Source organism: Bactrocera latifrons, unplaced genomic scaffold (genome assembly GCF_001853355.1).
Source record: "Bactrocera latifrons isolate USDA-ARS-PBARC rearing strain unplaced genomic scaffold, ASM185335v1 scaffold_0, whole genome shotgun sequence".
Classification (NCBI taxonomy): Eukaryota; Metazoa; Arthropoda; class Insecta; order Diptera; family Tephritidae; genus Bactrocera; species Bactrocera latifrons.
Window position 1 is genome coordinate 490,702 of NW_017534406.1, and position 27,647 is coordinate 518,348.

Sequence of the window (27,647 nt, forward strand, 5' to 3'; positions counted from 1 at the left end):
AAAAAAACTTTGAACTCGGTTACACTGAAGTTAAATATAACACTTTAAAAATATAAACGCTTCCTTAAAATATTTTCATTCCGATCGTTCAGTTTGTATGACAGCTATATAATAAAGTGGTATGAGCTGAAAAATTTCTTCGGTGATTTGTAGCATTGCTTTATGTGATAATCCATGCCAAATTTCATAAAGATATCTCGTCAAATTAAAAAAATTTCCCATACACGCAGTTGATTTTCATCCTTCAGTTTACATGGCAGCATATAGCAAAAGTCGATCGATCTCACCAATTTTTTCGTAGATTATAGCATTGACTTGGAAAATACTTCATGTCTTATATCGTGAATGATACCTTGTCAAGTAAAAAAAGTTTTCAAGCTGAACTCGCTTTACTGTCCATAGCGCTAAGTGAGCTTGACTGCGCCAAATAAATATAAATTTAACATAAATATATACAAAAGTGCTTAAGTGTATCTTTGTCAAAGTATATACGTATTTAGCTTTGCGTTAAAGCGCCCAAATATATGCTACTGCTTTCAACATATACCAGTAATAAATTCATATCACTTCAGCAGATATATTTTTGCTACCACACAATATATTCGGCATTATGTATATCGTCTTATAACATATTCGACGAACCGCATGCGACTTGCTTTAAGCGAATTCGCTTCGTGAACACTCTTGCAGACAAATATGGCGCTATGTTAGGTTCACTTGCTTGCTGGCTGTTGTCAATCAGTCGTCACTCATATATCGTGTGGAAAATATGTGTGTGTAGATCTTTCTATGTGTGTGTAGACATTTCTATGTACTTGTGGGCTTTTGTATGTGTGTGTAATATTTCCTAGTATTGCTTTGATGTGGCCAAGAGCCAAACAAATAACTGCCAAAAAGCTGTTTATTCAGTCGCTCGTTCGCAGTAAATGTTCGTTTAGCACAGATAAGTGAATGTTTAGTTTTTGAGGCTGCAACCCTAAAAGTAGGCATTGATATTTTTATGCTGACTCAAATTTCAAGCGAACGAAAAGTGTAAAGAAGGAAAAATTTCTGCAAAGCGAAAGTGTAACGAGAGGAACAACTACCTAACCTTAATATCTACACACTCACACAGCTATCTATTTCCATACAAACATGTATACATGAGCACTGCTGCTTGCACTGCGGCCTTTGCTGATTGCTGCCATTTCCGCAGCATCTAATGGAATTAAGCAAGACATAGAAAAAGTTGTGCGCAAATTTGTGGAGCATCCTTTAATGTAGCTACGCAAGTGCGGCAGTTTGCTATGGAAAGAGTTGCAAGTTTGATTATATAGTTTGGTTGCCACCGTATTCGTACTTTTCATTAAACTTTTGCCTGACCTTAGGCCCAACAGTGTAAAATTAAATATCCGCTTTTACATAATACTTGCTGCCGCTTGTAATCTAAGCACTTTCTAAAATATACTTTAGTACTTCTGTGAGGTTGCTGGCTGGCTGCGTAGTCTATTTTTGCAAATATTGTTTGTCAAAGTGAAAGTGAAAGCACACAAATTATCTGGCTCCGCAGCAATCAGCTGAAACTTTGTTATAATCAGACGCCATTTTGTGTTGAAAATTCGGTCGTGTCCTAATTCTGGTCACAGCAGATGAAAAGTATTAAAGTCACTGCAAAAGTGGTGACGTATCTCGTAGAGCTGTCGCAAACTTAAGTGAACAGGATTTTTGTGAAATTTTAGTAAATGAACGAAGTAGTTCACTTGACTTTATAGTTTAAAGTAATTTCTTTGAACACTTGCTAACTTTTTTCACTTTTAATATGTTACCGAAATATCGCTTATTTCCTGAGAAGAACTTCCTCCTCATATGCTCATTCGGTTCTCAATTTATCTCCAAAATATATGATATATCGAAGTTAAAAAGGAAGACAGACTATAAATTATATACTTTCCTCCTAAAGGTATACTTCAAAAATTGATAAATATTTAAAACTATAGAAATGGCCAGTTTTCATTACGAAACTTAATAACAACAAAATCAATATTAAGAGTGGAAGGAAATAATAAACACAAAGTTCAGTATTTACGAACAAAAAATTTGCTAGATATACTATACTATATGAGAACACTCACGAAAAAGTTGACTGATTTTCAAGATATTTATAAACTAATAAAGTCTTCTTTATTCTCTCGAATTCAGCGATGCATATCCTTTCAATGCATTTTTAAAGGCTTCTATTTTCTTTTAAGATGCACAGAAGCTGTTTTTTATATCCCTAAAATATATCAAATGTACATACATTGTGGCAGAAAAGTACCCGGAAAACGTAAATAAAACACAAAGCACAAAGTTGGAGACATTTTTATCCATTGCAAAAATCGATCAAACTGGTTGACAGCTCACTATCATATGTGTGTACCCAAAAATAAGGGGACATTGCATTCATTTTGAAAATTCTTTATTTATTCTTCCAAATCAATTTCATCCCTTCAAAGTAAACCCCTCCCGATGCAATGCACTTATGCCAACGGATTTTAAAATCTTCGAAACACTGGTTGTAGTCATTTTCCGGGATGGCCTTCACTTCCGTCTTCGCGCCGTCTTGAAGCTCCTCTATCGTACAAAAACGGTGTCCCCGGAGCGGTCTTTTGAGCTTGGTGAACAGCCAGAAGTTGCACGGTGTCAGATCAGGTGAATACGGTGGTTGCGGAACGATATGGGTTGATTTTTTGGCGAAATGATCACGAATTACGAGGGCAGTATGGGATGGAGCATTATGGTGGTGCAAAAACAAACAATTGTCTTTCCACAATTCCGGCCTTTTAGGCGGATAGCGTTACGCAAACGACGCATAACGTTTAAGTAATATTCCTTCTTGACTGTTTGACCGGTTGGAAGGAATTCATAATGCACAACACCACGATCATCGAAGAAAACAATCAACATGACCTTGATTTTTTTGGTCTCGGCTCTCTTTTGGCACGATATTCGCTCGTTTTATCGGTTGTATCGGGGTCGTAAGCATAGATCCAAGTCTCACCGCCAGTTATAACATCCTTCAAAATGATATTGGCTGAGCCTTTAGATATGCCAACATCATTAGCAAGGTCTCTAATTGTTAATCGACGGTTTTTCAACACAGAATCTTTGATTTGAACGTGAGCTTCGGCGGTTGAGGTTCGGCGGTTGAGGTTGATGGTCGCCCTGGACGCTCTTCGTCTTCGACACGTCCACGGCCGGCTTGGAACTCACTATACCACTTGTAAACATCTTTTTTTTAGAGATAGCCTCATCACCAAAGGCTTTCTGCACCATCCTCAACGTATCCGCAGCAGAAAATTGATTCCGTTAAGAGAACCAGTGTAAAAATATGAGGATTGGCTTGGCATGGCATCGCCCACTTTTATGTAAAATCACATATCTCGGGAGCCGATCCACCGATTTCACTTAAAAGTTGGTTCCTGACACTTTTCTCACATTTTTATGTCCCAGTGCGAAATTATGCGAAATCGGATAGCAAACACGCCTACTTCCCATATAACACAATTCAAAGTTCCCTGTGACTCTTTCATTTCCACTGAAAAAATTTAAAAGCAACTACTAAACGGAATAAAACTTTGCATGAATAATGCCATTAGCGTATACCATATTATGACCAAAAATTGTCCAAAAACAGTACAAACCCCTAAATACCGGAAATGTTTAGTCCAGTACTGACTTTTTAACGAAAATATCAATCAATATCTGAGGTATACAAGTGAAATGCAGAGATAATCATTTCCTTACAATAGTAATACTGTGTTTCAAAAATGACTTGACTCGGGTCAATATTTCCCTGAGCCCGCATATATCTAATCTACAATTCCCAAATCCCACATTTTTCTGAAGAAACTTCTCGGACTTTGATTCGTGCAAGTTGAAAGAGTATAAAACCTTTGGCTATACCCGAAGTAAGCCCTTCTTTATTCGTTGATAATAGTTTTGATTTTTTAAGTTTCTTTTTGGCTCCAAAAACGTACTTTTTTGACTAGTCTTTAAAATTTCCCTTGTATTTATCTATAGTGAACAAAGTGAATCATTTATTTCGTTTTTGAATTTGAGTTAATGAGAAAAAACTTCCTGTGTAAGTCAACCTACGAAAATTTACTTAAATGACCAAAAGAACTAAACATGACGGAAAATTTTTGAACTCAAATTCGTAATCAGAATACCTCAAATACCCCTCCGGACCGCTTTGCACATCAGTATCAAATTTTTTCTTTAGATTTTTTGAGTAGTGTTAGGAAAAAAAAAAATAAAAACGGCATATGAACTATACTGTATTTTGTTCAAAAAACAAAATATCTTTTCAGAAAAAAAAAAATCAAAAAAAAAAAAAAATTTATTACCTTGTTATCGATATTGACATAACCGCTGAAGTGACCTCGCCATTAAATGGCTTTCGCTAGATGTAAATGGGAACTTCAATAGGTATATGACTACCTTTGCTACTATGTAGCTTGCATTTACTCTACTTACATACATATTTAAATATGTTATTTCAAAATTGATAAAAATATTGAATTGGGGATTTTCTTGAAATTAAACCGAATGACTTGCATTTACCCAAATCTAACGCTCGCAAGTCACTTTAAGAATTCTTTGCTGGCAATCATTGCAACGCGCAAGAATGTTGTATTCCAATTTTCTGCGATATCACGACAGTAATGTTATTTAGTTAACCTTTTGGAAACAAATTTTCTTAAAAAGGGTTGGTGGGGCAGGAAACACACAAACACTCATTCAAATGCAAGTTAAAATATGTTGCCTTGAAACCTCTGAAAATTGCCGACTCATGAAAAGTTGTTCTAAAAATAATAAATGTGTGGCTTTGTTTGAAGATTAACCTATTTATAATGCTTAAAGACAGGCATATAGCTGCTTAGCTTGAAGTCGGTTTAGTCAGTTATAAAAAAAACAAAAAAAAAAAAAAAGCGGAAAAATAATACAAGTACTCATTGGTTCAGTGGATTTTATATTTATTGAATTGCGTTTATGCATTATTACCACGGCATGACTCTAAAATTACTTTCGTTCGTATAAAATGCGAATAGATGACACCAATAAACAGTGCAGTATAGCTTTAGGCGTACTATATATGAGTTCAATCGACGCTGGCTGTCTAACTTTCATATACGTGCAAGTTCCGATATTCTACTGTACTTTTTGTCGCTAAAGCTTTGAGATAATACAAACAGTCACCACCGTAGTGGTAATTTTATGCACTAAAATGTACATTTAACTTTTAGTTAATGAAACCTTAAATGTAGCAGTAGAATTATGCAACAGTTAAGATAAGTCGGAAAGCCACAAAATAAAGTAGACAAAAAATAAATAAATTAAAGCGAACCTCTTGATTTGCATAACTTAAAATTGTGATAATTTTCATAGCATAGTTTTTGGACCAATGTATTGATGCTATAAACTATTGCTAGTAGAACACTTTGTGAGTTTAATCTTCCGATTTTAACCGAAAACTTTACCACTTTTCGCATTTGGCAACACTCGCAAGCAGCAAAAGTTTCTTACGTAATCGAGTTTGATTGAAGTTGTAGTAAATTGCTGTAGCCGCATTTGCACCTCAATTTGTTATGCATTACAAACATGCGTGGTCATTTAAAAGCATTTCCAAACATAGCGGTAACGCGATAAACTAGTTTATAGAGTTTAGTAACTAATAACTGTGCGCTTAAAAGTATGCTTTAAAGTTTTATTGCTTCGGATGTCTTATCAAATAACTTTTGTATATATACTTTAAATATCTTTTCTATACTTCACCGCAATTGCTAAAAGTTTCGTATGTCACTCGCCCTTTAACTTTTAAATTTTAGACAGCCATCGCTGCTTTGTTGTCTGTCTTCAAAATTCAATTTGTTGAATCGCCTGAAATTGGTTTAACACTTGTGGTGAGTTTTTAATTGAAAGTGAATTAGGTTTTCGACTATAGACAGCTTTTGAACGCCGTGAGTTATGCTTCAAAGTTAATGCTTTGTATAATTATTCAAGTTCGCATGTGCTTGTTTGCTTCACTGTTTGTATCTCGTTGCGACAAATTATCTTCAGCATCTCTTTTCACTGATAAAATTGTAATTTCACTGTTAGACGCTCAAAAGCGACCTTGTAATATTCTGTGAATTAACGCTGGCTGAGCAATTGCCGGTTCTAAACTTATTTCAGTTTGTGCATAGCGCTCTGCTGCTGTGCCGCTTCTATTTTTGCTGTAGACTAAATACTAAGCTTCGCGAACGCGCGCTGCTCTTGTGAAATTTCAAATTTCCCTTAATTAGTGGTTGATTGCCACTTTCCATTTCAGCAGTTCGACGAAGTTATGTCTAATAAAAATTCAATTTCCTTGAGTTAAGATGGATTGTGCGAGTACAGGGTGTTTCAGAAAATATGAACTTGTGAAACGTTTCCTAATTGACTGAGACTTGTTGGTAAGATGGATAAACGTGGATTGTGCCGCGACCTTAGATCTATTATGCATATTGTATGTACATAATCCTTAATAAAGGAAAGTAGTCAAAGCAGATACTTACTTAAGAAAAATCAATTAACACATAGCTTATTGTGTTCGCCGAGCGTTGCATAATCTGTGCATGTCAGATTATCTCTGATCACTGTTCTTACGCGATTTTGATGGCAAAAATTTTTACTGGAAAGTGAACTCAGTTCAGAACTAGGCGGCTTGAATTTTTTGTTTGAATTTCACTAACTGGTTGCTGTACAGATATTTTTCTCAAATTATGCTGTAAATTAACATAGTAATATTTAAAATTCATCGGATGCGATGGCTGATTTAGATCTTCATATTTTGATATATATTTCTATGGGTTATCTGGAATGTGTTCTAAGTTTGTGCCAGTTTTATGTAGTTTTCTTATACTTGTTTTTTTAAACTAAGTGAGAATTCACAGCTTAGCCGAGCCATAAACCATAACCATAAACTTCGAAGCCTTTTCTAGCAAACAAAAAACAAAACAAACTTGACTAAGCATACATATCTCCAGATTTCTTTAAGGGTTAGGATCTATCTAGTGTGGTCAGGATAAAGTGTCCTATTCGGCCTCAATTTTATAGGAGATTTGGATCATCATTGTATATTGGGAGGCCGCTGGTTTGAATGGAAATATATTTCCATTTTGGTACTAAGATTTTGGAAGGCTGCTGAGTTTAAATAATATATGTTTTATTATCATATAGGGATTCGTAAGTCCTAAATTGGAATCTATTCAATTGACTGTTAAACATTTTTTTTTATCACGCTTTATCAACTTTTTGTTTCTATAGTTACTCTGTTCTTTTGAACTCAATTTAGTGCACACAATATAACCAAAAACCACTATAGGTTCATAATAATATATTGCCACAATAATTCCGTGGAAAAATCCGTGAATGTTTACATTCTTTTGGTTAAAAAATCCGGATATATTTACATTCTACACTAATTTATTTTCCTCCCATTTGAAGCCATGGCTTAATTTGCACATTTTTTTTCATGAAAATCACGTAATTTTGCTTACCACAAATATTTGAAATTTAAATATAATAAATGAGGAATATACATTGCGATGTATACATATATGTAAGTTAGTTGCTACCACTTTTTAATGCTAACAATGCAATATAAATAGTATGCTTAGATTTTTATAAACTTAATTGCTTTGCCTTGCCTAAATATTTACAAAACTATCTGCATAATAGTGCACAGTTATTTCCCAACAGCTGCAAAAACATTATTTAAATAAGCACAAATTTTACAAATAAAATATTTACTAATTTAATTTAGCAAATTCGGTTGAAATTTCATTGAAAATGCTCGCTTATGTTGCAGCTATCTGGCTCTCTGCGCTTCGCTGTTTCTGGCTGCTTGTAGCTTTGTTATTTTTGCTGGCAAATGCAAACTATTTTGAAATAAATAATTGGTATTAATGCAAGAGCAAAATTACTGAATACTTTGCACTAATTACCTGATTTAAAAAAAATGCGCCTGAAAGTATGCTGCACTTATTAAGGAATGTTTAGTATAGAACATTTTTAATTATGAGATGGTGGTGAATATTGCAAATTTATTACACATTAGAAAAAATATTTTCGCATAAGTAAGAAAAAAAAATTGCAAAACTCCTAAACGTAGGCCACAATTTTTACAAAAACAAAAAAAACGTAAGTATGCTCAAGTTTCTTTAATTTTCTCGCAATATCACAACTGTTATTTCACTTTTATTAATTTTTTTGGTTATTTGTTGGTTTTGTAGTATTACTTTCGCAAATTGTTGGCAAATTTTCACAAAATTTCGCAAAGCGCTTCACGTGCACACAGTGCAATGATCTTATATGCTATTTGTCTTATAATTTTAGGCTTAAATTTTCAGCAGGAGTATTTTAGAAAGCATATTAAAAAGAACACCGCACAAAAAGCTTTAATTTAAAAATCGTTTTAATAATCACAAATGATTTTAAATAAATTAACAAACAATTCAAAGCACATACAACAATAATAAGCAACTATAAAGTGAATTTCTGTCTTCGGCAAACGATTACGCGTCGTGCTCGCTCACAGCCTGGCCTCGTATATTGGTGTCTCTATCTGTGTGTGTGTGTGTGCGTCGTGTCGCTTAGTTGTGGCTTTTGGCGTAAAATGCCGCTGTGGGCCACCACTTTTTTATGATGGAGACATTCCTTGTCCTTGGGTTATGTTTCATAATATACGAAGCGCTGGATTTCTTTCAAGGATGCCTACATAGTACGTCACCGAATTCGACCGATCAAATCGAAGCGTATCGCCGCCAATTGGACGAGCAGCGACAACAGCTGCAGCAAGAGCAATTCATAGCGAATTTGACGCCGCTCTTGGGCGCCCAGTTGTTGGCCGCCACCTCCAGCGTATCGCTGACGCCCAGCGATTCCACCGCCAGCATTATAAGTGAACAGTTACGCGCACAACAACAACGCGAACAACTCGAACAACAGCTAGCGGGCAGCATACGCAGCAGCAGCTGCAGCGGTGCACCCAGCAACGCCGGTGACAATTCATTGAGTACGCCAGCTTTGCATAGCAGCGGTTTGGGCAGCACATTCGGCTCGGCCGCCGGTAGCGGGAGCTTGAGTGTGGCCAGCGGCAATAGTAGCGGCGCCGCCTTTCGTCCCGCCTATCGTAGTGCTTACGAGTCGCAAGAATTGTACGCCACTTCATCACTACCGCGCGACTACTACTTTCTGCAACAACAACAGCAAAAGAATAAGCATTCAGCGCGTTCGCTATTCTCGAAGTTCGGCGCTTCCAATTCAGATAATCGCATCTTTCCCGAGACCACAGCGGTGCTGGGCGTGCCAGCGGGCGTCATTACGCAACAGCCAGCGGCGTGTGTGGTGAATCATTTTGAGTGCTTGCCGCCGGCGACGGTGCCTGCGTCGCCATTGGCTGTGGACTTGAAGCGCGCCATATTGAGTAACAATAATAAGAATAGAAACAGCAATAACAACAACAAAACGTACAACGAACGTAGACGCGCCGCGTGTGCGGTGGAAAGTGTGCTGGTGCATGGTGTAGCGGTGATTGCCAGTCCGTCGCGTGATCCGCCAAATCCTACTGCAACAACAACAACCACTTCGGTTAAACGTGCTAATCAACGAAATCGTAACGCCAACGCGTCGGCTGCACATACGACTGCGCACGACAGTGACGGCAGCACATCGGATTGTGAATCGGATACGAGCGGTGATTCGTCCGACTCGTCGGCGTCCGCTTCGGCCGGTTCCGCGTCGCTGGCCTCGTGCGGTGAGGACAGTGATCCCGGTTTGGGTGAGGAACGCGAGTTCGGTTTGTCCAATTCGTGTTCGTCGTCGCATGCGGACTTTCGGGAAATCGAATGTGAGCGCCTAAGACGCAAGTGTGTGAGTGTGAAACGCATCTATAGTATATCGGAGAAGTTTTGAAGTCTCAAAAACAAGTGAAGTTCGAAGTGTAAAAAGAAAAGTTGGTTACTTTGAAGTGTTAAAAAAGAAATTGGAAAACAGGTTTGAAACAATTTTGCTTTGGTAGTAAAAGTAGCAATTGTCGATTTCGAGAAAAAATTTATAAGAAATATGATATATATTTGCGCTTTACAGTTATATCACACTTTCATTCCACATTATACCTTTATCGCTTCAGCTCACATTACTAAGCCGAGTTCTGGTTACTCACTCACTTTTATCAATACATATTTCTTTGTTTTTATATTATGCGCTTTCACTTAACTCCACTTGTTGCTTTTTCACATGTTATTATATAGTAAAAGAGTTGAAATGTATAAGAATATATTTTTAAGGAAACTTTGATGACGATTTGTCTCAGCTGAAATATTCTAAAACATTGAGGACGAACTCATAAGGGTTGGAATCAATTTTTGGAATTTTTGAGCGCTTAAAACTATACTTTGGATATAGAGTAGATATATCTATACGTTAGAAAATTTCACCTTTTTCTAAATTTATCCTTAGCTACTATTTTCTGGTTTCCTTAATGCCGAGCGTGTAAATAAGGTTTCTTTATTTAATTGGTCCTGTAAACTAGAGTTTATACTCACTTTGGCAATTGTCTTCTCACAAACGCCTTCCTTACCATACACAAAATATCCTTTACCTCGAGCTTAACTCGCTTTCTGCTGTTGCAACTTTATCTTAAACTGACACTAATAATGATTTTTAGCGTTTTTGAAAACTTAATTGTATATAATCCAGCTTTTCAAGAAAATTTGGCATTTATTTTTTGAAGATAATCTCTTTTAGATATTGGCTGCGGCTTCGATTTAGGGAGTCCATGCGTTGAGTCTTAATTTCTATTACTCGTTCGGGCATTTCGACTGGTAACTGTTGAATGTCACGATCATGTTTTACTCCAAGGCCAGAATCGAAGCGGGATTGTTTACACAGACTTTAGATCGTATATACCCTGCAGGAAAAAGTCACACAATCTTAGTGTCAATCGACCGGCCCAACACGTGAACACGGGTGCCGTATTATTGAAACCAAATGTCGCCGAGATCACGAGCTTCAATTTTAGGCTACAAATTTCACCGGCTATAAAAATGAAATAGCAGCTTTTGAATTTTTTCAGGTTGTTTTTTTAGTCCCATTGAGCCAGAAATTAACCCCATCGTCGCACAAAATTTGGCTCAAAAACTTCGAATCCGAAAGATTGACCGAATTTCGACGTGAACTGCGCCAAGTCATTCCATAGGTCAGTCCGAGTTGCGCCGAATCCATTCGTCAGTTTTCATGTACACTCACAGCCATTTCTGCTATATTTTGTTGCGAATAGCACACTCAGTAGGCCGATTATGTTGACCATATGTTGAACAAAGTACTCGACACACACTATTTACAAAACGTGAATAAATTTTATTATAGGTATTGTCCAGCTACACAAAATTATGTCCTTACCTCACCTTTAAGTTAACTTTTTTCATATGAACAAAGACAGAAATGTGTTAAAATCTTTGATGATAACCGTGCTATGCCGCTCATTGACACAAATCATTCGAGTTTTATTTTTAATGTAAATTATGTTTCTACAAAAACGACTTTTATGGTAAAAAAGATTAAAAAAATATATAAGATTTAAATATTTAGGCAAAGAGCCTTAACCGAAAACAAGTGTGGTTAGATAGATCTTCTAACTTTAGACGCCTACAATGCTATTAAAAAAGCATGAGAAATTAAATAGCTTTAATTTACGGAAGGATAATTCTAAAAAAAGTGCTAATTTTCTTTAAGATTTTACAAATTTAAGAGAAATAAACGAGTTATATAAGCATTTAAGAGCCATACTTAGTAAGAAAGCGTAAACAAACCTAGTATAGCAATATTTAAAAATTTTATGGATATATTTATACATAATTGAAAAATAATAAATTCTTCGTGCAATGACCTACGACGAAATAAATAAAAAATTGGCAAATATGTAGGTGACTTTTAAAAAAAATTTAAATTTTCTGGATAAAAAAGTGGTAGGTCATGGTACTTAACTGAAGTGCTATTTGCAGAAAATGTAAATTCAATAAACTGCGCGTTTACATTTTATAAGGCTGTAACTCAAAAGCTATTTGAGATATTAATTTAAATTTGCGGTATGTTGCTTTTTTAAAAACAGGTGTGTCCCTTAACATGAAATATCTAACATAAGTTATTTTCATAACATTCACAACAGCAAACAATTCACTTAAGCGATGTTAATAACAGATAAATTTTATGCGACTTGGTTTTTGTTGCATTTAATTTAATTTGATATTTTCAGTTTTGTACAATTTACATTTGCACCCTCATTCTCTTCTAACAGCAGCACTGAAATAACAGTGTAGATTAACAGTTAACATTTCTGTTAACAGAAGCACATTTCCACGATCTTTAGGCAACAGAATTTACATTAATCTGGGAATAGCGTTAATTTTGTAAACCCTTGGACGTTTATTTGTGTAAAACGTGAATAATAAAAACACTACGCACTCTTAAAACTGTTCATTGCTTTTATAATGGTTTGCCCGTCCATAAAGCATTACGGTGAGCTGTTAATTAGCATGGAATGAATCCAAGTTCTCTGTTGCCAGTTTTTATCCGTAAAATTTAACATTTTGTATGAAATATGTTGGTATTTCAAGAGTACAAATACATTGTGGTTATTTTTGGTCAAAATAAAAGCAGAAAATAAAACTGTAACTGTAAGTCCTAAAAGCCATAGACATGTAAGCCTTATATCCATACTTTCATAAACCAATTGAATGACAACAAAACGTCGTTGCTGCGTCGTTGCAATTTTGTATCTGTTTGTTAAGCTGGGTATTTTGCGTGGCTTTCGTTTTACTTTTACACCAATACATAAACACACTTACAACAACAAAAACATTGCGTTACATAGGTTCACTTATTGCTAGAGTTGCTTCAGTGGTGTTACAGCTTTTGTCTGGGGTCATTATGGCGCCAGCATGCGGTGTCAAATGGTGACAGTAACAAACAGTGACAACAACAACAGCAATATCGAGGCAACAAAATCACCGCATACACCGAGGCTAAAGCTGAATGTCGGTGAAATGAACAAACGACGGCGACAGCGACGCCATTTTTTCTACGCGCATTGCCACAACAAACACAACAACGACAATCGATGTATTATTTTTTGTTGTTGTTGCTTATTTTTGCCACTTTTATTTTATTTTTATTGCCAGCCAACATAATAGTTAGTTTCTGTCGCACTATTCGGCTGCCGTTGGTGACGCTGCCTGCTACATCCTTTGTTTTTAGCGAGCGAGCACTGGGGGGCGCAGTGGCTTTTGCGGGCTGCTGGAAAAAATGCAATTTTCTAGTTTGATGCGCAAACAGTGACGGCAGCAAAAATACATAGAGCGGTGAATGGAATGGTGGCGCCGCCTTGATTGGGAAAATGGCGGGCAATTTTTTTGTGGGAGTATGTGTGTGTGTGTGAGGGTGGCGCGCGCGTAAACAATAGCAGCGCTGATTACGTGGAAAACCGCTGCAAACTAACGGCAGTTCGGTAAAAAATTCTGACGGCTGTCACAGCGTGCAACCAGAACGATGGGGAATAAAGAATAATGCTGGAGGAAAATAGCAAAAGTGTGGAAAGGGAGAAAAGCTGAAAGTCAGGCAGGCAAAAGGGAGAGCGTATATTTAGCAGAAACTATTTTTTATTAATACTTCTATAAATTATTAAAGCGCTCTTAAATATGCCAGCAAAAATAGAAAAATACCACCGAGGTTAAGAATATTAGCTTATGAGCCAACAACGTTGCATATAAAACAGACTCAAATTTAATGTATTATTTATTTGCCGTTACTAGTTTGCGTTCGCAGCTTCAACATTTTTTCCAATCGCGTTCTCGTGAAAGCGTGCAAAATTAGAGATTTTTCAAGCTTTTTCGATGTATTCTTTCGTATATGTTACTGTTATTATCGCGCTCTTTGGACCACAAGCTGCCGACTGATAAGACAGTCTTTTCATTTCAAATCAAATAAAATGAACTGCCGACCAGCTAAGCTGTCAGGGCGCAGCAATCCGATTTATGCGAAAGAAAGAACACAAAGCAACATTAAAACCAAAGCGAAAAACAAAGAGAAATAAATAAAAAATAAAATAGAAAATGGAAAACGGAAAATCACAGAAAAACTGCAATAGAAGAAAATCGAAAAAAATTATTTTTATAAAAGAAATCTCAGCAGTAGAAAAATATATTTAAAAAAATATCATACAAGTTAAATAAAAAAATAAGTAAATCTCTTTTTTTATTTTTACCGTTATCTGTCGACCGAACAGCAGCCCAGCTGTTACTGCACATCCTCTCCCCTTCTATTACATAATAGATGCTATAGTTTGTAACGAACGGATTGAAAATGTAAAAGCTGCTCATTGTCTGTTCAGTTTTTTCTCTCGTTTCTGTCAGCTCAAGGCACAAAAAAAAAAAAAAAAAAAAAAAAAAAAAAAAAAAAAAAAAAAAAAAAAAAAAAAAAAAAAAAAAAAAAAAAAAAAAAAAAAATAAAATAAAATAATCATGTATCTAGTTTAGCAATGTTTTATATACACCCATCGAACTTAACCCCCGCATCTTTCTTGTAATCTCTCCGTATACACTCTCTCTGCCTTCTATATTTTAGCTAACTTCTCATTATGTCTTGATTCAAAGCCGATAGCAATCAATATGGTAATTGCGTAGAAAAAAAAAGGAAACTAGTAAAACGGACTAATCTGAAAGGCAAGAAAATGTGAAAAAACCCGCTCATCAGCTGCTATTGTCCGCCTATGTGCTTTGCCTGCACGGCCAGTGGTCTCGACGGTCACATTCCTTTTGCGTATATCCTTGCTTTGTTGGGTCGCCTGTGATAGACTGTGTGTAATTTATTTTAATTTTTGTTTTTCGCATCCAACTATGCTTAGTGGTAAATGCCGTTAGTGCTAATCTTTCAATCCTTTGCACTTACATGCTTGTCTGAGCTTATATATTCTTATTTATATACATATGCATATACATATAAACACACACGAGTGTTTTCTAACTAATTATGCTCTTTCATTACTTACTTTGCGTTTTACTCTCCACATATTCTTTACGTTTTTATTCGTCCTTCACTATTGATATCTGTTGCGTAAGCGCTTACTTAATTGATAGCATCCACTGCGTATACGTAACCAAGCGGCTCAGCCGCATAGGCTTATTCAAATATATGTCCTATATACATGTGTTATATGTGTATATGTACATATATTAGGTATATATTGTCTATTATGTTTCTGCATCCATAACATTTGAAGCTATAGTTTCTCTAAATCTTCAAGCGCTTTATTTGCAAAATGATACGGCAATGCGTATTCAACATAATCTTGTCAGCCAAATTAATACTCAAGTCTTACACGTGACAGCATAAGACAAGAAAAACCGAATTCGTAAAACAACAAGTAAAAACGTTTATTTCGGCTGTACTATTGTTATAATATCCTTCAGTTTTAAGTCTATCTTAAAAAAACTTGCTTCGATCGTTCAGTTTGTATGACAGCTATATGCTATAGTTGTCCGATTTGAACCATTTCTTTGAGGATTACTGCACTGTTTTGTGTAAGAACGCATGCTGGATTTCACTTAGATATCTCATCAAACAAAAAAATTTTTCATACAAGAACTTGATTCCGATCCTTCAGTTTGTATGGCAGCTATATGCTATGATAATTTTATATCGGCCGTTCTGACAAATTAGCAGCGCCTTAAAGAGGAAAGACTGTGTGCAAAGTGTCAGATCCATATCGCAATAATTGAGGGACGAGTTCGCGTATTTAAGTATTCGAAACTTCATGACAAACTTAAAACAAGCCAAGTGCTACTTTCTTAATTGATTCCAGATGTTTTCGGTTGCATATATTATCCTTAAAAAATTAACCAGTCATTATATTAGGCCTGAATATAGTCTGTTCTTATCCCAGAAAGTATATTCTACCACCGCAAATTTATTAATCTAAGCAACAACAATGATATTGCGCCATCTGACTGTAAGAATAATGTTTATTAGTATAGCTTGTGCTATTAAACTTAAAAGTTGCACCTTCCGGCACAAAATCGGCTCGCCCGTTCTAGGCACTAACTAATTTTCGCTAGCCAATGCTGCGGTATCTTGCTGCAAAAATCATGACGTATCTCCCTAGTAATTCTAATATATCATTTTTAGTTATAGAAACTATTTGGCATTAGACTTTCACTAAAATTGTCTTGGAAAACATAAATACAGTTTTTTCCTCAAACATATACCATTTTCAGCCAACTCAAGCAACTAGTTAGGTATACTTCTGCACAACATGCTTCTCCACAATTTTCCGCAAACATTTACATCAACAGGCGTCTATTTTATCCATTCCTTACTTCATTTTATACTAAGTTCTTTGCTTTTTCGCGAGAAAGTTACTCGCACCATATGTGGCTAAAAAAGTTATTACAAAAGAGCCAGCGGTCGAGTGTGTTGTTTGCGTTTGTGTAAATTAAATTTTTTATCTGAAATTGCTTGGGGAAACTTTCACTTTGCGCCGCTTGTAGTCACTGAATCGTATTGACCGCAAATATTGGCGATAACAAATGTGAGAACACATTAACGTCACGCAGCATCAACCTCAATTGCTAATAATATTTGATTTAACGGTGTTTACGCACACAAGTTGGCAGCTGTTGAAGATTTCAGGTTGTGCGGATATTATTTTTGATATCCCAATTTATTTTTTTTTTATTTTTTAAGCAATCAGTGTATACTTTTGGGAATATGCACACGTCACATTAATAAATTGCATGACTACACATTATATATAAATGGGGCGGAGTGGCTTGAGAAAATATGAAGGAAGCAGATTTCTGTTTGAAAAGTTAAAATTTTAGAGAAGTAGTGAAATAATGTGAAAATTAAAGGTAAAGTTGAAGAGAATGATAGTTAGACAGATATTATATAAAATATATATGTGACCAGGCCTACGAAAAGGGAGCTAACGTGCGAAAACTAGTTAATGACTTTTTGCATTCTATCACGTGAAAAAGCACCTCATCTTCCATCCGAATCAACTAAGACTTTTTGACACCTAAGCCCCCTTTCCGTAGACCAGGTCACATATACAGATAAAGATAAATATTAAGATATAGATATAGATAAAGATTAATATAGAGATTGAGGTAGAGACAGAGATAGATTTACAGGTAACTGAAGATAAAGATAAATATTGATATAGAGGTAGAGGTAGGGCTAAAGATTGAAATAGAGACAGAGAAAGAGATTATCTTACAAAGATTGATAATACAAGTTTAGCCACAACTTTTTTCAAATATTTTACCAAACTTTTGTTTTTCTTAGACAATACAATATGCTCTAACAGTTATAAATTACTCCATTTTTAGAGCTCACTCTTATATTAAAAGTAAGTAACTAAATACAGTATGAAAGGTAATTTAGTGACCTCGATGTCGGAAGATAGGCGAAAAGCACTTAATCACCAATAAGCAACGGGAAATGATAGTACACATTTTACGTTTTATGTCGGCGTATTTCTTTGCAAAATTTTTAAATAAATTTTTTATTTGATTAAATGACATGGGAAAGGAGAAAAGGGAATGAAAAACGAGTTTAGTAGCAGAGATAAAGGTGTTACAGAGCTAAAGTGAGGTTGAAGTTAAGTTGTACAGTGAAACGCAAATAAAACATACATTTATGCATCGGTATGCGTGCGCGCAGTGAGAACTGTGTGTTTGCACTGTGTGGCGCAAAGGTAATTCTTTCTCATCCTTCTGCCAACTCACACACACCATGGCGTGAGCAATCATGACAAAGCGTTGTATATTTCCCCCATCCACAAACCGCTTAAAGTACCGCTAGCTCGCGTGTTGTTGTTGTTTTTTGTTTACTACTCACTTCATTTCATTTATTTTGCTTGGCACTCTGGCCTTTAGGTATCTCTCTACATTCTTCAAATCGTATTTCCTTATCATCTCGGCTGATCGTTAAGTCTGGCATAAAAGTTGTCCTTGCTGGTTTGTTGTTACTTTTTCTAAGCTCGCCGATGCTCGTTCTCGTGGTACGCAAATGAAGGTGTTTTTGGCGTGGAAGATAAATTACTTTTGTGCTTGTGTTTTCTGGCGCATTTTTGTCATTGTTATATTGCACGTCGTTCGCCGTTTGGGCCGGTGTGTTTGCAAAAAAATGAAAGTCTTTATGCCATACAGCACTTTAATCGCGCTCTCTCACCTACGCTGCCTGTATACTTTTGTTAAGTGATAGGTAGGTGTTTACTAAAAGCGGGCGGCTGTTGATGCCGCTTTCGTATGCGCAATCGCTAAAGCGGAAGTTGCCATTGTCGTGAATGTTTAACATCCGTTTAACATCAATTTCATTCTGATACAGTCACAAAGAGGCTGACTTCGCTACAAATGCATGCATACGTGGAGTGGAGTGTGTATAGATTACGCTACCGACGGTTTGTAGCTCGGCATTTAGGGTCTCATGGCTAACATAACCATTTTAATGCGGTGAAACTAGGTCCTATTTAAAATTTAAATATTTTTTGTCTTTTAAATTTTCCATCTAAATACAAATATTACAATAAATGACGAAGTTTTCTATATTTATTTTTCGGGATTTTGAGGAATTCCGAAATTTCGGAATTGTTTTGGCAAACCCCTACAGTTTTTCTATTTTTTAAATATACTCTCTTTGAAGATTTTATGTCTTGAACTTTTTTGTAATCTTGAAATTGTTAGTTGAGTTTTTTCAACTTTCTCTTAACTATTGGGGTACTCACAACCCGTCGTAAAGCATCGTAAAATCATAAAATCATAAATTTTTACACTTGTTTAAAAAAATTGTGGTTGGATATCATACAAAAATGAGTTTACACATTTACAATTCACAATGCTATATTTTCGAATCGTTATAACTTATATTTATATATGTATATGAGACTTCTGAAAACCCTATATGTATAAAATTCTCTCTATTCATGAATTAATCTTCCATTTTAAGATATTCCTTTTCGGGATCCCGAACTCAGTTTTCTCTCAATTATACAATTTTTGCTATTCTTGCAAATTATTCTTTAATTTTTAAATTTTCTTTCCCGGGATCCCGAAATTTCGGTATTTATAGTTTTTGCATATTGAGCTTTTCAACATTTTCCAAACTCTAAAACTTTCCTATTCATAAATTAATTATCCATTTTAAGATTTTCGTTTACGGGATCCCGAAATTTCGTGCATAAAGCCTTCAATTTACACGAACCAGGCGACTATTGCATTGCCTTGGTGTATGCGCTAATATATCTTTATGTCATGCTATTTCCGTAGATTTAACGGTACTTTATTGCAAAAATGCGGCATTATAGGCCAAACAGTGGCTCGTCTAAGCCGTTACCTCGCATACATATAAGCAGATACGTATACACTTAAATTTATTTTATAGCATTAGCACATCACATAACCTATTGCGTAAGCACATTAAGCCACATCGGTGTGCATATGTGTGTGTGTGTAATGTTATCGCCAGTTTGAAACATTGCCTTTTGGCTTTGGCTTGAGCCCTCTTAAGACCTCACACATTCATATATACTTAGAAGCATATATTGTATGCAAGGCTGTGTGTGCGTTGGAAAATGCACGGTCCTTTCTATCATATACCCATAAATATGCCCCGTTATTGCCAACCGCCAACACTTACACATTCATACATGCAAAAACATGCACAAAGCAGCCGCAGCCTCATCATCACCGACTCGCACATCCTTTTCAACTGCATGATAATCATTTTAAATTAAATCATAATTTTAAACACATTTCCGCTGACGTGAAAAATTTACTTAACAGGAAATAAAAAATTCCCAAATACTATGTGTCCCTGCTGTCTCATAACTAAGCGCGCAAGTATTTTGTTTTTACACAGTCATTCCCGCGGCTGTTTTGAGCGCCGCCGCTTACCGCACATTATTTACGCCCTTTAGAATTTTAGTGAGATTGCAGGAAATTTGCGGTATATTAGTCTGTGTGGGCGGGCGGCCAAGCGGATGTCATAATTATTACTAATATTTCGCGGCGTTAGTCATGAGAACGTGCGAAATATGAATAATTTGAAAATACGCAGCAAATTTTAAAACGGATATTCGGTTAAATTCGTCAAAAGTTTGTTTTTTAATTTATGATAATTTATGGCAAAATGTTTATGCTCTGTATACAAAGTTGCTGCGATTTTTTTGTTTTTTTTTAAAGGCTTTTTAGCAAAAAGTTATTGTGTTCGAAATAATAAAATATTAATAATATTTATAAGGGTATATTAGCTTCGGTGCAGCCGAAGTTAACGTTTTTTTTTCTAGTTTTTTATTATTTTTACGAGTAATTCCATTATTTATTTTTTCAGCCATATTTCTGATATCATCCTTTAAATGTAGAATTTGCATGCAATTTATAAAAAGTGGTGGGTTTTAGCGGGTAAAAGCGCAAAAATACTTAGTATAATTATTGAGAGAAAATACATGTCATACAAATTTTTGAGCTGGAGACTGATTTTTGTAAAAAAAAATAATACTGAAATAAGTTTTAATATTTGTGCTACAATTGCTACTTTTACAACACGAAAAAAAGAAGTTACAGTATCTCGAAAAAAAGTGAAGAAATATCGCATTCTCAACTGATTCAAATATTACAACTGAATATCTATAAAACTGTTACATAGAGCTACTTCATTGATTTTTTTCAGAATTTACACCTTTAATACACCATATTCCATAGTTAATATTGTATTAGTTTGGCTATGTTTAAGAATACGAAATAGCTAGCAGGAAAAATTAAATATTTGTAAAGGAAATTAGTTAAAGTTCAAATTGTTCCAGTTCTTTAATTTTTCAGTACCTCGGTGGTCTTATAGTTAGAAACGACTTTGCTTCATATAGTTCTTTTAATCTTGGCATGTTTGCACGGATATGCTGTTCCAACTTTGTTGAATCATTTGAAACAACTCGTCGTTATTTAGCTGTTTTTTGTCCTCACGATCTCGTTTCGCAATTGTCCATAAGTTTCCAATTGGGTTAAGATCAGGACTTTGCGGAGACTAATCCAAAACATCAATATTTTTTATCCGAAAGCCAGCTTTTCACTAACCTTTAAGTGTGTTTAGGGTCATTATCGTGCTGGAAAATGTAATGGGCTGGCATATTTTCAAAAGAATATGGAATACATTCTCCTAAATGTTTTTATATTGATGTTGGCCCATTATTCCTTGAGCAAGCACAATTGTGCCAATACCATGAGAGTAAAAGGCTCCCCAAACTATAACAGAACCGCCACCATGTTTTACTGTTTTCAGGTGTACCTGGGATTCAGCGTCAGGTTGGGAGGACGTCTTACATATGATTTTCGGTCGGACTGGATTAAATTGAACTTAGATTCGTCCCTCCAAAGAACGCTATTCCAATATTGGGGATTTTTCATTTTATACAGTGATTTGAAGTTTTTAGCATAGCGTTTCTAATTATAAGGCCACCACTGTACATAGGCACTTTAACTATAAACAACTAGCCCTGCGGTAAAAAAAAAGTTTATCCAAAAAAATTCATAATGAAACGAGATAGAGAGTTTTGAGTAACTTAAGAGAGTTACCAGCTAATTGAAATTTTTTATTTAACAAAGAAAAGTTTGTCAGTTGCTTATACTTGCAGTTGGCAAATATTTTTGTAAAGAGTTGCTACATGGTTGTACGTACATATATTTAAATGTAATAAGATTTATGGGCAAAACTTTCCACAACGTTAAGTAGGCTTAAATAGTTTTTTTAAAATGCTGTCATCTGCTCACGAAATTCATTTTGGACAGTTGGATAATTTTTCCTTAACTAAATTGATAAAGTAAGCAATATTGGCTTAAAATTAAATGAGTTACACGAAGACTTATTTGCAACTGTCTTTAGAATAGTTGTCATCTGGCAATCGGGAACCTGTGTTAGTGAAATTATAGCTTCTATATTTCGAAGCTCTTCATTACTGAAACTCTTGAATTGATATTAGTAGTCAAATTTCATAAAAATTTCCTTCCTTAAGGCTTTACATGGGTTTCGTAGAGTAAAAAACAACTTTTCTTCAAAATATTTTCTCATATAAAAAATTAAATATATACTATTAACAAAGAAATTCTGAAATTTTTGAAAAAATATTTTAAGCCCGCCGACGCTATTTCCGATGGCTTCTCAGAAATAAAAATGAGCCCGCGTTGACAGAATAACTCCTTGCAGGATCATCTAAAGTGAAAAATACGTGAAATCTTAACAAAGAACTTGGACGAAGGAAAAAACCTGGAAATTGCCTTTTTCGCAGACATTTTTATAAAAAAATTAAAACTTCGCATTTTTTTTCAAATAATTGTAATCGAAGTCCTTAAACATTGTACATCAAAGACTTCTGTAAAATTTCATGTAAATCGGTTGAGCAGTTCTTGAGAAATCTTGCCAACCGACTTCAAAAACAGTTTCGAAAAAACGCTGAGACGGTGCTCTCAGCTTAGCTAGCTTCGAGAGGTCAAGCTCTCAAAGTTGTATCTCCTAGACTATTACTCGGATCAACTTGAAACTTTAGGCTAATATTCCAGAGGTGTTGTAGAATTCAATATGGCAATAAAAAAAATAAATTTTTTGAAACCCGTAAACCCATGCAATCCCTTAATAGTAAGTAATTTAATTAAGAAAGAAATATTTACAGTTTTTTCCTCGCATATTGCATTCGGGGTTCTCCACAGATAACTTTTCTATTTCGCCTATGTTTTCTTTTCTTCTTTATACATATTATTGAGAATCATTTGAGAAACCGCGTTGATTATCGTCTTATTATGTGCGCTATTTAACAACTTCTCTACTTCGCTATAGCAAAGAAAATATAACCTCAAAATTTTTCGAAAAATTTTAGAAAAAAAAAAAACGTTTCTGAAAAAAGACATCAATGAAATCAAAATAAATACGTATGTACAAAAGGAAACATAATAATTTTAATAAAAAAGTGTTGTGGATGAATCATATGGTAAAAACTCTGGAAAGGATAGAAGTGTGACTAAAAACTCTAAAAATTATATTCAAACTGGCAATTTGCCACCAAAACAAGAAACTTTAATTAAAGCAGTTTAAAAAGAACGTGTAATGATCTGTCGACAAGTGAACTGCCTGCTAAGTAGGCTAAATGCTTTCCAACAACAACGCTCCACAAAAATGCAGTGAAAATAGGTTTTAATAAACAGTAAAATAAAAATTAAATGCAACAACTAACAAACAACAAAAAATCAGCAAACTAATTGCCAAAGCAATTGTGCATAAATTTGTAGCAACAACACAATCACAAATAATGTCAAACCACGATACAATAATTACGGTAGTGAAATAACTTAGCGAACAACATAAACACCATGGTGCACTTACAATGAAAATGAAAACAAATAACTAAGAATTAAACGTAAAAATCCTAGAGCAAAAAATTTTAAAACATAAACATTTATTTAGTCAACCTAAAACATAAAGAAAACGCGCCAAAAGCAAATCAAATTAGCACACACCCATTAGTGGTGTAGTTTAAAAAGAAAATGGATTCTTTGGAGCGTCTATTGCGGGCTGCGCCGCTGCCGCGCACGTTGACCAGCGTCAATGGCGCCGTCGCCAAGGGACAACAACGCGCCTTGGTGCACGCCTCTTTGGCGGCGGCCACTGTCGGCCGTAAGGGACGCCACTTGACCGGCACATTTTGCCTCACAGGCGACACGATGGAGGGCATTATACAATGTTTGGTCTTCCTGAAAGCGTTTTCGGTGAGTAACAGCTGGTGTGGAAGGTGATAGCATCGTGGCTGTGATTGATTTGAACTTTGTATCAGTTGTGTTGGCTGAATTGAAGTTTTGAAGTTTGATTGATGTACTTATCGTTCTTTTTATGAATTTTATCCAACTTAATATTTCTGCTGACTACACTTTTTGACTTATACTTTTATAGTTTTTTTTTTTGAAAGACTTTATATATGTATATATTCTGATCATAATTTGTAGTAGTGTTGATATTCTAGGTGTATTATTTGATAATGCTTCATCAACTATGCTAAGAAAGACTGATTGTGTTCCAATTATGGCATATAAATAATCTGTTTGAATAATATTTCGTGTCATAAGACTGCACTTTATCAATATCTTTTGATTTTGATTTGATGAATTTAATCTATTAAATATTTGTTCTAAGTTTTGAAATATTTCTAAGAAATTATTCATCCTCTTTGTTTTTCCTTTTTTGAAAGAATAAGATTTTATGCTTTCTATAAACTTTTCTTTTGTCGAGTTTTGGTATTTTGCTTTCTTGAACTCGCCTCGTTTTGGATTATATATTAGACTTTCTCCCGCAAATATCTTCAAACTAGCTCATTTTGCAAAAACTAAATAAAAGACCGCCCGAAAGCAGCTTTCGCCATCAGTTGAATAGAGAAGTCGTAACTAAATAGATAGTTAGTCGGAAATATGACGAAATGACTCTGACGTGTGGTCTACTGTACCCGCTTACAACAAATCGTTTAAACAAGTCATATTAAAGAGGATTAGTAAAGCGCTTATTTTTCTGATTGGCTGACTTCTTCTTTTTGCGAACGCGGTACAATCCATGATAATGCGCTTTGAGGCAACAGAAGCGACACAGATTCCTGAAATAGTAGCCTAATATTTGTATATGACATCGAAGTCATCTGTATAGACTCCTACAAGCTGCTTTAATTTGTTTCTATACAGAGTGATTAGTTTCCATAACCGTTTTGTATCGAACTCAATCAGAAACAGCCTCGCCGGTCGTTGTCATTTTTTATTACGCTCTATGCAAATCAGATGTTATTTACAGTGGCAACCCTCTGAAGAATTTTTATGCTCACCAGTGCCATTGTGGGATCATTTTCAATAGATGAGATTGCCTGAAGTGACGCTAGGCAATTACTGAGAATTCGTAATTTGCTCCACATCATAGTTTCTCTAGAATAAGTCATAGTTTCACTAGATTAAATTCTACATAGCCGCTACTGGTTTAAAACCTGCACATGGACGCTGGCAGTTTGGTTCGCGATCTCACTCGATCTCAGTTCGATCTGTAGTTTGCGAAGAAAAGTGACTATTACTAGATAACGTGATAATAAGAACTTGTCTACTATTAGGTAGTGATTTCCTTAGCCATAAAGCCAACCTAGCCTTAAAATTGCGGATGTGCTTTGTTCTCTATTACTGCTTCTTTGTTAATTCCTTTATAAGGATTTTCGAACTTTCGCGTGATTGTATACTGCATATATCGGTGTAAGTTATCTTAGTGAAGTGGATAGAGCGTGTTTCTCTTATTAAAACTGGTTGAAAACTCGACCTAGATCCTATAAATATAACTAACAGCCTTTAAACAAAAATGAAGGTACTTTCATTACTCCTTGCTACTTGCAAGAGTATGAAATGTGCGGTTATACCCGAGTCTTCCTTGATTTTAATTGATTTGATTTACTTAATTTTGTGTGTAATTGAGGAAATTTAAGGTTTTGTTGATTTTTTATTTGAATATATTTTTTGAATTTCATTGAAGGATCCTGCCTCTGTTGGTTTGTGTACTATTTTTAAACCCTGGAAATCAATCGAGTGAGACGACCAATCACTTATTCGTTTTAAGCCTTTTATTTGTTTATTGACATTTTTGTTTATTCTCAAGTACGGCAAAACTCGTTTTACTGTTTGCGAAACCGATTCAAGCATACCTTTAGGGTCAGACAGCATTTTTGAAGAGCAGCTATTGACTTAGAATATCTGCATAAATTCGAGTGACTCGTCGTGTAAATATATTTCTGTGTGTGTGTATGTGTGTGTATAATCGAATTCGTTTTATTCGACATAAAACAATAAGTTCAACTAAACAAAATTATTCATGATAAAGATGCGCATGATTAAACGTTCAAACGCCTAAGTGCTTCACGAACTTTGATTGTACTTCGGACATTAATCAACAAAGTTTTTAACCCTTTTAGGCATTTTTTAATATATTTGTAATATGTGTATTATATAATATTTCATTGTGTATAATTATGTGTCTTTGCATTTCTCTTTACAGGTGAGTTTGTTAATGGCACTACTTTATCACTCCTAAACATATGCTACGTTTTTTGTAAAACACTGATTGTCTCAAGAACATTGAGTTTACAACTACTTGTCCTGTCAAAGTGAGTGTTTATAATTTCTTTTCGAGTTTTCGAATTTTGACAAACATGTTTTGAAGTATTAAATTTCTACTGCATTTCAATTTAATTTCGTAAATATTAACAAAAAAAAAAAAACACTTCGTGCATATACAAATAACACGCAACTGTGATTGCCTGAGAACGAAACGTGGGCCACAGGCTTAGCAGAGCTACTTCTTTTGGCGGCCAAATGCCGGGCACACCAGTACGACCCTCCTTGCCATCGGAGGTCATCGAATTCGCTGGCATGCGTTTTCTCATCGCCGACACCCCGCACAACGTCACACTACGACGGTACATACGTAATCTGCAGAATCACGAAGTGTCGTTGTTGGTCGGTGTTTGCGATGTTAATTACGATTTAAGGCCGTTTGCCGATGCCGGCATTGAGGTGAAAGTTTTGCATTTCGATAATGGCACCTTCCCTAATGAGCGCTTGAAGAAGCAGTGGTTTCGGCTGCTGCACGAAAACATAACGGTACATCCCGACACGTGCGTGGCTGTGCACTGCCAAAGTGGTTTGGGGCGTCCGGCGTTGCTGGTGGCTATCGCACTCATTGAATTGGGCATGCGATTTGATATTGCGGTCGCCGCCATACGGAGCAGGCGTAGAGGCGCCTTCAGCGACGCGCAATACGAGTACCTCAAGCACTATCAGCCGGAATTGTTCATTGGTCCACGCAAGTCGGGCAACTGTGCGCTGCAGTAGTGTTGGCGTTGTTGCCGGAAGTTTGAAGGAAGTCTGAAAAAGAAGCACGAAATATATACAGTTATCACTTAAATTTGTTTAAGCGTGTGTGTGTGTGTGTGTGTGTGTGTTAGTGCAGTCTTAAAATATACCACAATAGATATATATATATATAATGATATTAAATTATACCGTTATTTGCATGCGCGCAATTTCACCAAATTAAGCAACTGCTTATGCTCTATTTTCCGCTCGACTCACCTATATGCGTACATACCACACTAACGTGCATTCTTTGCTATTGTATTTACAACATTTGCCAACTTTCGCTTTCGCAAATGTTTCTGGTTTCTAAGTAATGCTTCTTTTGAATTTAGCATTTGTCGCGCACTTCTTTTGCGCCGCAAACTTTTAGGTTATGCTGGTGCAACAACAGCAATATAACAAAAATAGCACAACAACAATATATTGTTGAAGTTTTTAAAAGCGAAATTTTAAACGCTTTTACAGTCGCACTCAGACTGAGTTCTTTTCGACAAGCTGTTGCCCTACTCCCGTTAAGCGAAAGTGAAGAAGAAAAATAAAAAAATATAGAAAATATAAAATATGCAAATTTGTAGTAGATGGCAACAAGGCGCTCTAACGTTTATAAACGGGAGTTTTTGCTGTATATACATATGTATA

The 27,647-nt window shown here is 35.4% G+C and overlaps 2 protein-coding genes across 4 annotated transcripts in view; both read left to right on the forward strand.

Moving 5' to 3' along the window:
* The window catches only part of LOC108970105 (probable serine/threonine-protein kinase dyrk2), a 29,210-nt gene extending 19,199 nt beyond the window's left edge, over window positions 1-10,011 (forward strand). For 2 of the 3 annotated variants that reach the window (XM_018935293.1, XM_018935379.1), the window contains exon 2: window positions 8,380-10,011. In XM_018935293.1, the coding sequence (XP_018790838.1) occupies window positions 8,686-9,957 (1,272 nt within the window). In that variant the 5' untranslated portion in view covers window positions 8,380-8,685 and the 3' untranslated portion in view covers window positions 9,958-10,011. The remainder of the gene's footprint in view (window positions 1-8,379) is intronic. The other variant, XM_018935468.1, reaches the window with a different exon arrangement.
* LOC108969826 (neurobeachin) overlaps window positions 1-27,647 on the forward strand; it is a gene marked incomplete in the record, with an annotated part of 552,891 nt that overhangs the window by 336,509 nt on the left and 188,735 nt on the right.